This window comes from Myodes glareolus, chromosome 23, assembly GCF_982192425.1.
Source record: "Myodes glareolus chromosome 23, mMyoGla1.1, whole genome shotgun sequence".
Lineage (NCBI taxonomy): Eukaryota > Metazoa > Chordata > Mammalia > Rodentia > Cricetidae > Myodes > Myodes glareolus.
The window spans coordinates 19,653,054-19,669,001 of record NC_142048.1 but is presented as its reverse complement, the minus strand read 5'-3'; the positions used below and the strand labels follow the sequence as shown (position 1 = coordinate 19,669,001).

The 15,948-nt window shown below is 34.6% G+C and overlaps 1 protein-coding gene across 2 annotated transcripts in view; it reads left to right on the top strand.

Annotated features, from left to right (window-relative positions):
* Gpm6a (glycoprotein M6A) overlaps positions 1-13,780 on the top strand; it is a 253,667-nt gene extending 239,887 nt beyond the window's left edge. For both annotated transcript variants that reach the window (XM_048455766.3, XM_048455765.3), the window contains exons 4-7: positions 2,065-2,218; positions 7,282-7,358; positions 7,935-8,000; positions 11,692-13,780. In XM_048455766.3, coding sequence (XP_048311723.1) covers positions 2,065-2,218; positions 7,282-7,358; positions 7,935-8,000; positions 11,692-11,844 — 450 coding nt within the window. In that variant the 3' untranslated portion in view covers positions 11,845-13,780. The remainder of the gene's footprint in view (positions 1-2,064; positions 2,219-7,281; positions 7,359-7,934; positions 8,001-11,691) is intronic.
* Positions 13,781-15,948: the final 2,168 nt, after the last annotated feature.

Below are 15,948 nucleotides of genomic sequence, written 5' to 3'. Positions count from 1 at the left end.
CAGGAGCCTATGTCTCTCACTGTCATGAAAAGTCCTAAGTTCTTAAAACAATTTAAATGCCATATTCTGTCATCTTTAAAAAATTTGAAGAATTTCTATCCATCTTAAATACATCTCTATACATCTAGAAAATTTAACTAACATGACTACAAGGGTGGCTATTATAGATGATCATTTATTAACCTATATTTTTAATTATATATTACATTTTTAAATGAGCTGTACAAACACAATACCTTAATCAAGAGCAGAAATATACATATAACAAAATTGACTTTAAATTTATATCCAAAAAGCAAGATCCAATGGAAATCTCTATAGCATGTCCCTCTTTAAATATAAACAAACATTTAAAAAACAATATTTGGGAATATGGGCATAGTTCTTTCCAAACTGCTTCCTTCTTTTTATTGGGAGAAGTTTTTTTTTTTTTTTTGAGGAGTGTTTAAGCCAACCTCTCAGGGGGTCTCAGTCCATCAAACCACATTAGCCTGGACGAAATCCACAGGTTCTCATCTTCTGTGGAAACAAAAGAAGTACCTCTTTGTCAAAGCAACATATCCTTAGACCCAAATTTTAAAATCAAGATTCCTTTAGAGTATGTATTCTGGTTTAGTTTAACAATCTGTACAATGAAATGTCTCTTTGTACTTAGCTCATTCGCAGTCAGAGATTCAAATAAAAAAACAATAATATACATAATCCAGACTCTCTGTGAATTTTTCATTTTTACGTGGCTAAATTTTCTTTACTCCTTCTAATCTATGACTGTCTATCCTCTGTCTCTTTAAAGACTTTGTTTTACTTTTGAAATGATTTACTTCTTTTTATAACTCTCTGTACTCTTTTTCTTCTCTCTCTCAAGCCTACATACATTAATCCTACACTGTGACCCATTTAGAGGTCTTTTCCATCTGAATTTGACTTTATTGTGTTTTTATAATCATTTTCTGACCAAGACTGCTTCCTAAAATGCTCAGTGCTTCTTAAAATCCTAAGCTTTGACATTACTAGAGCAAATATGGCACTATCTGCTTGCCCCGTCCAGTTCAACATGGCAGAGGAGGTCCATTCACTGCCTCTGAGCCACACACACCATCCCAGTTCCAAGTATGCAGCTGGTCTATGTGGAACCATTAAGTAGTATGTGACACACCGCTTACAAACCCCATTTAAATGCTTAGCCTCCTGAAAGGGTCAGAGTTCATGCTAGAAGCACAGCCCAGAAAGCGGTCATTTCAAAATGTCACAGCTTTTTTTTCTGCTACAGGTGAAGCAGGAAAACTTCTCTTAAAGGAGTCATGCCTCTGCTTGTTTCTAATAGAGCCCACCCAAGAAAATGCTGCTACCAAGCCATGCTTAACTCTGTTCTTTTGTGTTTAGAATTCCTTTTTAAGCTTTGTCAGGTTTTACATGGATTTAATTAACCATGTTGGAGCACCAATTTGTTGTAAGGAGCCTCTTATTGGTTCCTGGCTGTTCAGCCCCAAAATAATCACACAGAAACTGTATTAATTAAATCACTGCTTTGCCAATTACTTAAGTGTATTGCTATCTAGCTCTTACATCTAGAATGAACTCATCTCCATTATTTTATATTTTGTCATGAGACTTATGGCCTACCGGCAAGGTTCCATCACATCTGTCTCTGGTGGCAGCTCCATGGCTTCTCTCCGACTTTTTCTTCTTTCTCTCAGCATTCAGTTTAATTTTCCCTGTCTACCTCTATTTCCTGTGAAGGCCCAAGACAGTTTCTTTATTAATCAATGGTATTCACAGCATACAGAGTGGAATCCCACATCAGAATATTCTTTTCCTTTAATCAATAAACAAAGGAGAGTTAGTTGATATGAAAGATCTTAAATCTTTTTACATATCAGTTCTTGTGTGAAATTTGTGAGATAAATTCTCAAATTCTCATATTCTAGTATAATTCCTAACAGCATTCTTTTGAGCATTTATGCACAAAGGTTCTCAGCAGGGTGTATTTGATTTGAAGACTAAAATCAGAACTGTTTGTTGGTAGCTTACCGATTTTCACTCTGCCTGTTTCCTCTGTTGCAGTTTATCATGCTGACATACCTCTTCATGCTGGCCTGGCTTGGAGTCACAGCTTTTACCGCACTGCCTGTGTACATGTATTTCAACCTGTGGACCATCTGCCGAAATACCACTCTAGTGGAAGGGGCAAACCTCTGCTTGGACCTTCGTCAGTTTGGTAAGTAGATATTGACTCTCAAAGTACAAAACTACTTTGATTAGCTACCTCTAAAATATTGTAAATTGCTTTGAAATGGCCATGTTTGTTACCTCAGAGGTAAATTTATCTAACAACCCACTTCAGGGAATTCTGTGAATTTGAATAGGTAGAAATTCAAGATTAATTGTTGTCATTATACCTATACATTCATATTCGAGTACTTTGTCAAAATGCATTTCCTGGAATTAGCAGGTCAAAACTGGTTTCTTTTTCCTAATCTCAGCAGTCTTTTTCAAGTTTGATCTGATATTGCTGTTCTAATTTCATTGACCCATGGTAAATATATAAATTGAGATAAATATTTAGTATGAAGATCACCAAGGGTGATATATTGCTTTGTTTTCTAAGGTAAGAAAAGAAAAGCTAGCATTAAATATGATGAAATTACAGGATGTTAGAGAAGGAAAAAGAGGAGGAACAGGAGGAAAACAAAACTTGACTTGTTTGGTTTTTCTTGACTTATTAAAGACTGAACCCTAAAACTTTATGCATGTTTTAGAGAAATGTCCTACCACATGCTATACTCTAGGTCTTATTGTTTCTTACTTAAGGCTTAATCCTCATGTAGCAATAATTATTATTCATACATATGTGAGATAATTATAATGTTATAAATTTGTTTATGTTTTAATGTTTTATAATATTATTTACTTTTATAGTGTTAGTACATGCAAAATAAATACTTAATTGAAAAAGAAATTAAAATTTTCATAGAAAGCTGGAGAGAAGGGTCAGTTGGTAGTTAAGAGTACTACCTGTTCTTCCAGTGGACCCAGATTCAATTTACTGCGCACACACATATCATCTAATAACTTCCTGTAAGTTTAGTTTCAGGGAATATGATATCTTTCCTGACTTCTGTGGGCATTGCATATACATAGTACACAGACATCCATGTAGAAAAAACAATTATACACATGAAAGAAAAATACTTTTTAATGCATATCATAAATCTTTTGTGTCATACCCTTTGTCAAAATGAAATTTTCCAGCAGGATTTTCTTTTGTGTAATTCATTTTCTATTTCTCAAATACCCAGGCTTCAAATATAAAGAGTATTAGGATAGTCATTTATATACTATTCTAAGTTTTTGTATGTTTAAATGTTGAATTTCCACAAGTATATATAGTCTACAATGCTTTCATTTTTGCCCATAGACAGCAAAATTGACCCACAGCCATCCTTAACCCCAGTACCAATGGATCTAATAAGCTCTTCTGAACTCCAAGGGCACTATACATGTAGGCAAAACACTCATGTACATAAAATGAGTAGAGTTTTTTTTTAACACTAATTCATTTTGTGAAAACTCAAAGTAATATTCTCTGCTGAAGATTCATAACACCTCAGCACAGTAGGAATATTTTTTTGGAGAATATGTGATGGTTCTGTGGGGATAGTATAGACAGATTAATAGGGTGCAGCCATAGGATTCTGCTACGATGTGAGTTTCAAAGCAATCCCTCCACTATCCATCCAGATAAAGTTCTGCTACAGTGTGAGTTTCAAAGCAATCTCTCCACTATCCATCCAGATAAAGTTCTGATGCCCTGTGTATTATGATATAAATTTGGGAACAGGAAGAGGTGTTCTGTATGTGGAGTTCTTGGTTAGAGGGAGTATGGGCTATGGGCTATTGCATTTACTGAGATTGCAGCCTAGGCATCAAAAGGCTTGGGAACACACATAAAGCAAAGCCACCACAGTTGCATGAAAACATGGTCTTTCTGGCTCAAACTCAATATCTTCACTTCATTTTCCCATTCCTTAATGTGAAATTTGAACATATATAACTGCTCTTTCACAGCTAACAGAAAATAAACTGAATGCCTAATTTAATTTGTATTCCTGGTGAACAAGCAGTAATTTTTCAGTAGAAGTTCATCGTGATTCCATGAAACATAATTATATAAATACTATTCCTTATTTATTGAGATCAAATTAATATTAGCCATTAAAGTTATTTTTATTGTTAACTCGTTAATACTATTCTTTTTGTTCTTTTGTTTTTGTCTTTGTGTTTTCCTTTTTTTTTAATTGAGCTATACATTTTTCTTCACTTCCCTTCCTTCCTCTCCTCTCCCCTTTCCCATGACCCCCAAGCTCACAATTTCCTCAGGAGATCCTATCTATGTCTCCATCCTATGTAGATACATGTATGTCTTTGTTAGGGCACTCTTTGTTGTCTAGGTTCTCTGGGGTTGTGGACTATAGGCTTTTTTTTTTTGCTTTTTGTCTATAAGCAACTTATGAGTGAATACATATTATATTTGTCTTTCTGATTCTGGGTTAAGTTTCACAATAGGGTGTTTCCTAGATCCATTCATTTGCCTGAGAATTTCAAGGTGCCATTATATTTTACCACTGAGTAGTACTCCATTGTGTAAATGCACCACATTTTCTTTATACATTATTCAGTTGAGCGGAACCTAGGTTTTTTTCAAGTTCTGGCTATTGCAAATAATGCTACTATGAACAAACTTGAGCACATGTCCTTGTAATATGATTGAGCAACTTTTGGGTATATACCCAAAAGTGGTAAAGTTGGGTCTTGGCAAGGGGATGGTTTTTTTTTGATCCAGTCTATTCGGTGTTCTGTATGTTTTTTGGACCTTCATAGGAATATATTTCTTTAGGTTGGGAAAGTTTTCTTCTATAATTTTGTTGAATATATTTTCTGGGCTGTTGAGCTGTAATTCGTCTCCTTCTTCTACCCCTATTATTCTTAGGTTTGGTATTTTTATTGTGTCCCAGATTTCCTGAATGTTTTGTGTTGAGAATTTGTTGGATTTGCTGTTTTCATTAATCAGTGTGTTTATTTTCTCTATGGTGTCTTCAGCATCTGAGATTCTGTCTTCTATCTCTTGTATTCTGTTGGTTAGTCTTATCTCTGTTGTCTCTGATCGTTTACCTAGATTTTCCATATCCAGTCGGCCCTCGGTTTGTGTTTTCTTCATTGCCTCCATTTCAGTTTTCAATTCTTGAACTGTTTCCATTATCTGTTTGATTGTTTTTTCTTGATTTCCTAAAGTATCTTTTATGGATTTACTCATTTCTTCAAGCTTTTTGTTAATCTTCTCATCCATTTCTTTAAGGAGTTTTTCACCTCCTGTTTCACAATGTCATTTTTTTCTACTTCTTCTGGATTAGGGTGTTCAAGTCCTCCTGTTGCAAGTTCGCTGGGTTCTGGTGTTTTCATGTTGCTTTTCAGATTGTTGGAGGGATTCTTGCATTGGCGCCTGCCCATCTCTTCCTTCAAATGCTGTCCGATGGATCTTCTGGTACAGGATCAGGTTCCCTTGTTGGTCAGGGACCTCTCAGACAAAAGGCCTCGCTTCAGGCAGGCTATTGAAACAAAGGAACTCCCGCCTGCTTGCACTCACCACCCCGTCCCACCAGTGCCCAAACAGGCTGAGCTGGGGGATCTTATGGCCCAAGGGAGGGGGAACCTGGGCACAAGCTGGGATGGGATAGGAAGAGAGAGGCAGTAGCAGGGTAGAGATGCCCCTGCAGACTGACCCGAAAGTTTACGGGGTTGAGGAATGTCTGTGCTCCGATTCCCGGGCTTCTGCCCCGGGTCAGGAACACACTCACCGCTCCAATGGATCTTCTGATACAGGCTCAGGTCCCCTTGCTGGTCAGGGACCTCTCAGACAAAAGCTAAAGTTGGGTCTTGACAAAGATTGTTTCCTAATTTTCAGAGAAATTGCCAGACTCATTTTCAAAAAATCTGTACAAGTTTGCACTCTTACCAGCAATGAGGAGTGTTACCCTTACCCCACATCCTCTCCAGCATAAACTGTCATCAATGCTTTTGGTCTTGGCTATTCTTGAGAGGTAATCTCAGAGTTGTTTTGATTTGCATTTCTCTGATGGCTCAGGATGTTGAACATTTCCTTGTCTTTCAGCCTTTTGAGATTCCTCTGTTGAGAATTCCCTGTTCTGTCGCCAATTTTTATTGCATTATTTGTTATTTTGTTATCAAGTTTCTTAAGTTCTTTGTATATTTTGCAGACCAACCCTCTGTCCGATGTGGGGTTGGTAAAGATCTTTTTCCATTCTGTAGTTTCTTTATCAAAAATCAGTTGATCATAAGTGTGTGGATTGATATTCAGGTCTTCAATTTGATCCCATTGGTCCTCCTATCTGCTTTTATGCCAATACCAAGCTGTTTTCATTACTGTAGCTCTACAGTAGAGTTTGAAGTCTGGGATAGTGATGCCTCCAGAAGATCCTTTATTGTACAGGATTGTTTTGTCTATCCTGATTTTTTTTATTGTTTGTTTTTGTTTTTCCATATGAAGTTGAGTATTGTTTGTTTAAGGTCTGTGAAGAATTGTGTTGGAATTTTGATGGGGATTGCACTGAATCTAATATGGACCCTGGGGATCAAAATCAAATTATTGTGCTCGCAAGGCAAACACTTTATTATTAACATCTTTTCTTATTTGCTTGCAGCAATACTCCAGACCTAAATTTCATCAATTTTGTGCTAAATATGTGTGTTACTGTCTAAAAATACGTGTATTTGAAATTTCCTCTGGGTCGTTGGCATATGAATCCCCAGGCAAGCGGCAGCATGAGTGAAACAGCAAGTTCTTTAATTCCTTGCTGGTTAATAGCACTCTGTGTGACATCATCACAAGAAGGGGACTCTCTTCTGAGCAATATGTCTATAAATTAACAAAAGCCTCAATCAAACTGAACAAATTTAATCCTGACTTAGTACAATCTGGGGCCTGATCACTCAAATAGTTGTGATGCTTCACATTAAAGAACCAAAACAATGAACTTGCTACAATCAAATACCAACAATCCAGGGGATAGATTTACTTCAGTCCTCATGAAAAGTGTTTTAAACTGCTGAGTTAATTTTATATCTCATATTCATAAACCTGGGCGCAGTAATGATGGAAATAAAAGCTGAGAAATAACTAACTTTTTTACAGTCAAAAGATTTTTCTCTTGAGGATCTTTAAAGCATGATTAATGTTAACCTATAATTTTCTACATCCTGTAGGGATTGTGACAATTGGAGAGGAAAAGAAAATTTGTACTGTCTCTGAGAATTTCATGAGGATGTGTGAATCTACTGAGGTGAGTATTTTACAATTTTGTCAAAATTTTAGCACACAGTTTTCTACTTAAAGTATGTATTCTAATTAAATATATTTAATTTTTTTTCTGTCACAGTATGCTGTACTCGTTACTTGTTACTGTTTTACAGGTTGCTAAACAACAAGTATAAAAACTATTTTGTATATTTAGATACAGTTATTATAAATCTTTGAGATGTTATAGAAACTCATTTCAATAGAGATTGAAAATTATAAAGATATATCATAATATATATTATTAAATCCATATTGTAAAATCCATCAATTTCAATGACAGTCTTGTCTTTATAATGAATATTACTAAAATAGTTCAGTTATAATGATTTAAGTGATTTGAAAGAGAAAAGGATATTTTAAAGTTTTTGATGATAAAATGCATGACTTGTCAAGAGCTCCCACTTATTAATGATATACTAAGTCATCTTTATTTGATAGTGCCAGTCTCAGTCTCTCTTCTCTATGTTAATGACTCACCTTGTTTTTTTTATTATGTGTGTGTGTGTGATGTTCTGTTTTGTTCTGTTTCATTTTTATTTTGTTTTGTTTTGCTTTGCAGCTGAATATGACCTTCCACTTGTTTATTGTGGCACTTGCTGGAGCTGGAGCAGCCGTTATTGCTATGGTAAGCCCCTCACAGGTTAATGAGTGACTTAACAACTTGACTTGTGATGCTATTTAGTTGAATATTTGGTATTCAACTAAATCAAATAGTTGAGACTCTCAGATATTTTCCTTATAAGATGGTATTGTCAGTATAGCAAAAAAGGTGGTTAAGAGCACTGGTTACTATTCTAGAGGAACTGAGTTCAATTCCTAACATTCACATGGTAGCTTACAGCTGGGGATCTGACACCTTTTTATGGCCTCCATAGGCACCAGTCATTCACTGTGGTACACATACATGTAGAAAAGACACTCACATTCATAAATAAAATTAAATCTGATTTTTGAAAAGAAAAAATGTTTTTGAATATATGTTGTGATTTATTTAGGGGCTAGTAGGAGGTGGGACAGTGAGGTCAGTATGAAGGTTAGAGGACAATTTTGGGGAATGTTTTCTCTTTTTCTACCATGGGGATCATGAGATTTGAACTTGAGTCATCAGACATGGAAGCAATCTCATTTACTCACTGAGCCATCTCACTATCCCTATAAATATTATTTTGAATAGAAAGAATGTAAAAAATTGTGTAAAAATATTACACATTGTTTTAAGGTTAATTCTCTCTGGCCAGTATCATTCTAAGATTCTTGGCTACCATAAATGATTATCAACAGTAATTTATGACTTCTTCACTTTGATAATAGTTCAGGTCATAGGAGACAAAATTAACATAACCACCACTACTATTTCTCAAACTAAGAACATATATATTTAAACTTTCCTTCATTTAAAGTACTTAAGTAATTTATGTACACAAGCCCATTCAATATTTGTATCAAAAGTTCTTGATACAATCTCGTTCTGTATTCACCATATAGCTATCATCATTTCCATAAAATAGATGAGAAAATTAAGATGATTTATATTCTATTAAAATATTGATGACATCATCTATAATTTTAAGCCAGGGTTACAGGATTAATGTTAAAATCAGCAGTTTCAATATAATAATAATTATAACAAAATAAATAGCTCAATTATTTTGTAACAATGGTAAGAAGGACCACATGCCAGAATCCTCCTGAGATAATCATACCTCCTTCAACCAGGGACGGGTAGCAACAGCAGGACATCAAGGTTAAAACCCTCCCTTGCTTCAGAACTAAATGGTTCTGGATTTCTTTTCATTATTTAACTCATATATGTTTAATTTAATAAGTTATATGCAAGCAGTAAAATAATATGTTTGTAATTTATGGATAATATTTTCTCACATAATGAAGAGGAAGGTTTTGAACACAAAATTACATATTTATTTGTCAGTTATTCTAAATGGCCCTTGATTTTGTTTCGTGTAAATTATTTACTTTTAGAAGTTAATAGAAACTCAATAAATATTATTTCATTAATGGTTTTGAAAATCCTAAATTACAGCTAATGAACATGTATATCTCATTTGCCTTTTGTGGTAAAAAGACAAATATACTTTCTATCACTCTGTGATTTTTTTCATGATACAAAACACAATCACTAACCATATTCACCATGCTAGAGAATACATCTGTTCTGGTTCCTCTTCAGTAATTTTTGTGGTTTTTGACATAAAATATCTCTCCCATGTGCTCCATAAACCCTGGGCCATTCTACTTTCTACCACAAGTTAAACTTTGAGATTGAGCATATCACAATTTTTAAATCTGTGTGGTTGGTCCTGGATTGTGTCTAAATAAAATCAAAATGTTAGTTTAGTAACAGAATTTTCTTCTTTTATCAGACTTACTATAATTTTACTGTGAATTACATGATCAAAATTTCACAAAAATCTGGGAATTTAGGAGCTTTCTTTGATCTACACACACTGACAATTTCTAGTCTTCTTAAGCTTTCATGACATAAGATCTATTCCATAGCATGCAGGAATATTATCTACAATCTCTTCTCTCAAGAGGCTTACAGCTTATGTTTGACAAAATGTAAAAGTTCAAAAAAGTTGAATATTCTAAAAAAATGACAAAACAAATTATACTTTTTTCTAAATTTTCTTGTCACAAAAATTAGGAACAGGAGCTGTTGATATAGTTCAGTGATAGAGTACTTGCTAGCATGTGTAAGACCTTGAGTTGATCATTAACATTACAATTAATTAATGTTTTGTTATAATATAAATACCTAATACACTATGATATTCATTATTTAGAATGGTTTTTATTGTGTATGTATACCTTTAATTTTCTAATATCAGTTAGTCTCATGTCTTGTGATTTTTTATTAATTTTTAATTGAAATAAAATTACATTACCTACCCCTACACTTTTGTCCCTCTACTCCCTTCCAGTTTCCCTCCTTCAAACACCTCCCATGACCCCTATCTTAGTTACTTTTCTATTGAAATAACAAAACACCATGACCAAGTTAACTTATAAAAAAGGCATTTAATTGAGGGGAGTACCTTTCCAGAAGGTTAGAGTCTATGACTACCATGGCAAGGCCAACAGGCATGGCATTGGGGCAGTAGCTAAGAGCTTAGCATTTGATTTATAGGCAGAGAGAGAGAGAGAGAGAGAGAGAGAGAGAGCACTAACTAGGAATGGTAAGGGCTTTTGAAACTTCAAAGTTCATTCCTAGTGACACAACCCCCCAAACAAGTCCACACCTCTTAATCCTTCCCAAATGGTTGTACTAGTTGCAGACAAGGCATTCAAATATAAGATCATATGGGGTCATTCTTATTCAAATCATAACACCCATCCCTCCCAAATTGAAAGCTTATTTTTCTTTGATAATATTTGTGATTGAACAATAAGTTACTTAGTATTTTGTTTTCTAAATATGTAATAAAAACATTTTCTACACTTTTAATCTCAAAGAAGGTACAACTTAGTTATTAACTCATCCACCATAAATTTTCATGTTGACATCTTTAATTTGACACTTAAAGACTGGGATCTAGAAACTTGTGAATGCTATGCAAGCACTTGACCCCTAAACTAGATGAGGGGAGGGTCTAAGTAAAGTCCACAAGCTGACTTTGAACTTTTATCCAGGTATTTATTAAAACTGTAATCTTCCCTCTGTAGCTCACTGAGTAGCTGTGAATACAGCCTATACCTCCAGGCTTCGATTATGAGCTTCAATTTTTTAACATAATGCCTTCCCATATAATACCTTTCTGGTTACTGGGGAGACATATTAATATAGAAGATCCATATGTTAAAATATGTTCTATCTTATAGTACCTAAAGTCACATAAAGGCAATCAAAAATTAATGTGAAGAAAACTAGTTTGATAACTAACTACACAAATTTGTTTTAGAATTTCTGAGAACATTCTTCTTGCACAATATGAATTCAAAATATGAATTGCATAATATAGTAGTTCTGCTTATGTATTATACAGTATGTTTCCCAGATATATGAATATGAAGCATGCAGTCTTAGGACTCGGGTAAATGATGATGGCACAGACAGGAAACATTAAGGAGCATTTATAATCAAAGTTGGATTATTTCAAAATTGAAAAGGAGTAAGAGATATTTCCCTGAGTGAGGAAAGACATTTTAGTCACAGTGTCCTTATCACACAAATGTTGTTTATTTTTAAATTGTGAAACTTTCCTGTATAGATCTATAGTTTGGTTATTTATTTAATCGCGGCAGCAATCTACTGATAGTGAGCAGACTTCCAGTGTAAATGATATTATCTCCATCAGGTCCACTACCTTATGGTTCTGTCTGCCAACTGGGCCTATGTGAAAGATGCCTGCCGGATGCAGAAGTATGAAGACATCAAGTCGAAGGAGGAGCAAGAGCTGCATGACATCCATTCCACTCGCTCCAAAGAGCGGCTCAATGCATACACATAAATAAGTTTCTCTGTTCCTTACCACTCGAATGCATTGGTGTTTAATTAAGGGCCATCCAACCATCCAACCTGTGAAAAGCAAAATCTGAGTGCTTCTCATCAAAGAGATGTAAGGTGACTAATGAATCACCGGAGCAGAACTCTTTGCTGTTTAGCATTCCGTCTCCTAATTTGTTAAATTGGAATAACCAAATCTCTTCTACAAGCTCCTATTCAGCCTTTTTTTTTAATTTCTCAAATTGATTTAGTAGCAATGTAAGATCAATAACATTAACATTGTCAAATGCAAATATTTGATTTTTAATCACCTCCCACATATCACACATAACTCTTTTTGCATTGTTTCTTATGTTTTGAAAAGAAAATAGCTTTTTATACTTTTTAGTTTTGATTTCGGGAACTAGTTTAACTACAGGTAACCTTCAAAGGGACCATTGTACATTTTAAACAAGAGACAGAGATGGCATCATGATGACTCTTCTTGAAATATGGAACTCTAGTCCGGAGATCAGTGGCCACATGGCTCTAGGCCCTGGTTAATGTTTTCATCAATCTAAGGTGCAATTTCTAAATTTATAAGAGTAGGTTTTAAAAAAGTGCTTCTTATCTTTGTTAACATTGTATTTTTTTTCCTTGATGTACTTAAAAGGTATTTCTCTGATTCCTCATGTTTTTGTTGTGAGCATGTAGAAACAGTGATGCTAATGCATGGCCAGTTGCCTTTCTAAGATTGTGACACCAGGCTTACCTTTTAAAGTTTAGTGTAGAAACAATTATCATGGAAATAACTCCTGTGGACTGTTGGAGAATGATCTTTTTGTGATTTATGCAGTGGCTGGATTGGATCTTTTAATATGCTAATGTGGGAAATTAATTACCTTTATGAAGGTGACATATTAAACATAAGCACACTATCCCCCTGAAGACTTGTTTTACCCACTTAAAACTTTTAATGGATTGCACCTCTGTAAGCTATTTCTTAAAATGTGTATGATATATTTGAAAAGACTTCCATTAATATAATAGCTTTGCTTGCAGCCTTCCAATCTATGTTGGTTTACCTGTAGTGTTTTCTAAAGGGTGGTCAGAGGCCACTATAGAATGTATTGTTTGGGAGTGTAGTGATATATTTGTGTTTTTATTTCAAGTAAGTCATTTTAACCGAATGTTCATTCATATTCATTTATAAGAAGTACCTATGTCAAGTAAATTTAAAAAGAAAAACAATCAGTGTTACTGGACCAAATTTTGTGTTTATTTTAACCTTGACTCTTTTCTGATTCTTTCAAATGCTACAAGAATGCTGTAAAGTGTCATTTAAAATAATGATGTAGCCTGACAAGACATTTTGTCAGTGTATAAACCTAGGTAGTGTTGTGCACTGATTTGACCATTGTGAAATCCTCCCTCCGTGTAAGTGCATTCCCAATAAAATTTATTGAGTGAAACAATCTTTGTACAACTACTAGTCATGCATCATCAGTAATTTTACAAGTTCTTGTAGTAAGTAGGGGGTATTACTAGCGTTATCTGTGGCATGATTATGCATTCTATAATATTAATTTGGGGGTATTTTACTTTTTAACACTTAGATTATCTTACTGGTTAAACAATTTTTTCTGATATATGCAGTATTAAAGATATTCAGCAAAAGTATTAATGGGCTTCTTTAAATTCTATATTATAGTGTTTCAGTTCTGTGTCTACAGTTTGTGATGATTTTGAAAACTGTCTCCTAAATTTATGTAACGATGTTGACATTTTGGCTTTCATTTCTGGTTTTAGGGTTTGTATTTTCACGGAGTGCTTTGTAGCAGGCATTACAAGTAATCTGTTTTGTACATAAATGTGCCAACAGCTTGATGGTGGCATTTTTGAAATGTAGAACAAAGTGCTTGCATAATGTAATAAATACACTTGTGTACTTTGTGTACTTATTCTTTGTTTCTGTGGTGTTTTTTGTTTGTCTTGATTCCTCCTCTTCTTGTGTGTGCACTCCTTTCAAGAGCAGTACTTGTCATCTCAGGAGTCTTATTTCAATTGAGGGGAATCTGAAGCTTCAACACAATAAAAATTTTGTGTGTGAATGTCATCCACTGGGGTAAGACTGACAAACGGTCAACAAATAAGATCTTTGACAGCTATTTTGTGTTGAAAAATGTTGTTTGCCCCATTTTCATGTTTGTTTTCTTGCCTGATTTCTATTTTTTGTGCTTTCCATAGGGCTTCACAGACTTAGAGACAAACAAAAAGAAAGACGGATGTAACTCAAATGCAAAATAAATAAATAAATAAATGGTTTCTTAGTTCCCTTCCAAATATCAAGGTGAGAACAATGAAATGGAAAAAAAATGCATTTTCTTGAATTTTTGGTTTAAATGTAAGTTAGTTTTCTTCTTATGGCCAAAGTCACATAAAAATTTTATCAGAGTTACCAATTAATTTTATAAGATATGGAAAATTGCATTCTTTGTTCTTGCATTGCTGTATATTGCAAGATGAAACTGTCAAGAACTTCCATGAAGAGCATGTGCAATATTTAAAAGTATATCTATACAAGTAAAAACCTTTTTTAAGGTAATAGGAAAGTCATTCCTCCATAATCCTATTAAATGATACTTATGCTTTTATATCTCTCAGGGTTTATTGATTTTAGTATAGCAATAAGATAAATTGTTTTAATTTATCAATGGGAACAAAACTTTCATAATACAGTCTTTCCAATTTACTCCTGGAAAATCTGTAATGAGATTCCACAGGAATGTTTGAAATTATAGAATATTGAACCTTATATACATTATGTTTCACCTTTGCATATGAATGTCTATGATATTAGATACATGTCATCTACAGTGAAAAATCAGCAAAATAACAATGGAAAGGACAGCTATAACAATACTATAATTAAGAAAACATAATCTCTGTATTTTGCCTCTTATCTCTGGCTCTGGTTCCCTCTCCCTTCTCTAATAATTGCCATACTGTTGAAGCACATATACTGTAGATTCACTGATATATATAGTATATATGTATATATATACATATACATACATATATATATATATATATAGAGAGAGAGAGAGGTAGTGTGTACAGTACATTGTGTATATACTGGACAAATGTGTAGTGTGTGCACTGTGGATACACTGGACAAATGAGTAGCATGTACACTGTGGACACACTGGACAAATTTATAGTGTGTGCACTGTGGATACACTGGACAAATGAGTAGAATGTGCACTGTAGATACACTGGACAAATGAGTAGTATGTACACTGTGGATACACAGGACAAATGGGGACTGTGTGCACTGTGTATACACTGGAAAAATGAGTAGTATTTACACTGTAGATACACTGGACAAATGAGTAGAATGTGCACTGTGGATACACTGGACAAATGAGTAGTATGTACACTGTGGACACACTGGACAAATTTATAGTGTGTTCACTGTGGATACACTGGACAAATGAGTAGAATGTGCACTGTAGATACACTGGACAAATGAGTAGTATGTACACTGTGGATACACAGGACAAATGGGGACTGTGTGCACTGTGTATACACTGGAAAGATGAGTAGTATTTACACTGTGGATACACTGGACAAATGAATAGAATGTGCACTGTGGATACACTGGACAAATGAGTAGTATGTACACTGTGGACACACTGAACAAATTTATAGTGTGTGCACTGTGGATACACTGGACAAATGAGTAGTATGTACACAGTGGATACACTGGACAATTGAGTAGAATGTGTACTGTGGATACACTGGACAAATGGGTAGTGTGTGCCCTGTGGATACACCGGACAAGTGAGTAGTGTGTGCACTGTAGATACACTGGACAAATGAGTAGTGTGTACACTGTGGATACACAGGACAAATGGGAGTGTGTACACAGTAGATACACAGGACAAATGAGTAGTGTGTACACTGTGGATACGCAGGACAAATGGGAGTGTGTACACAGTGGATACACTGGAAAGATGAGTAGTATATACACTGTGGATACACTGGACAAATGAGTAGTATGTTCATTGTGGATACACTGTACAAATGTGTCGTGTGTGCACTGTGGATAGAGTGGGAAAATGTGTAG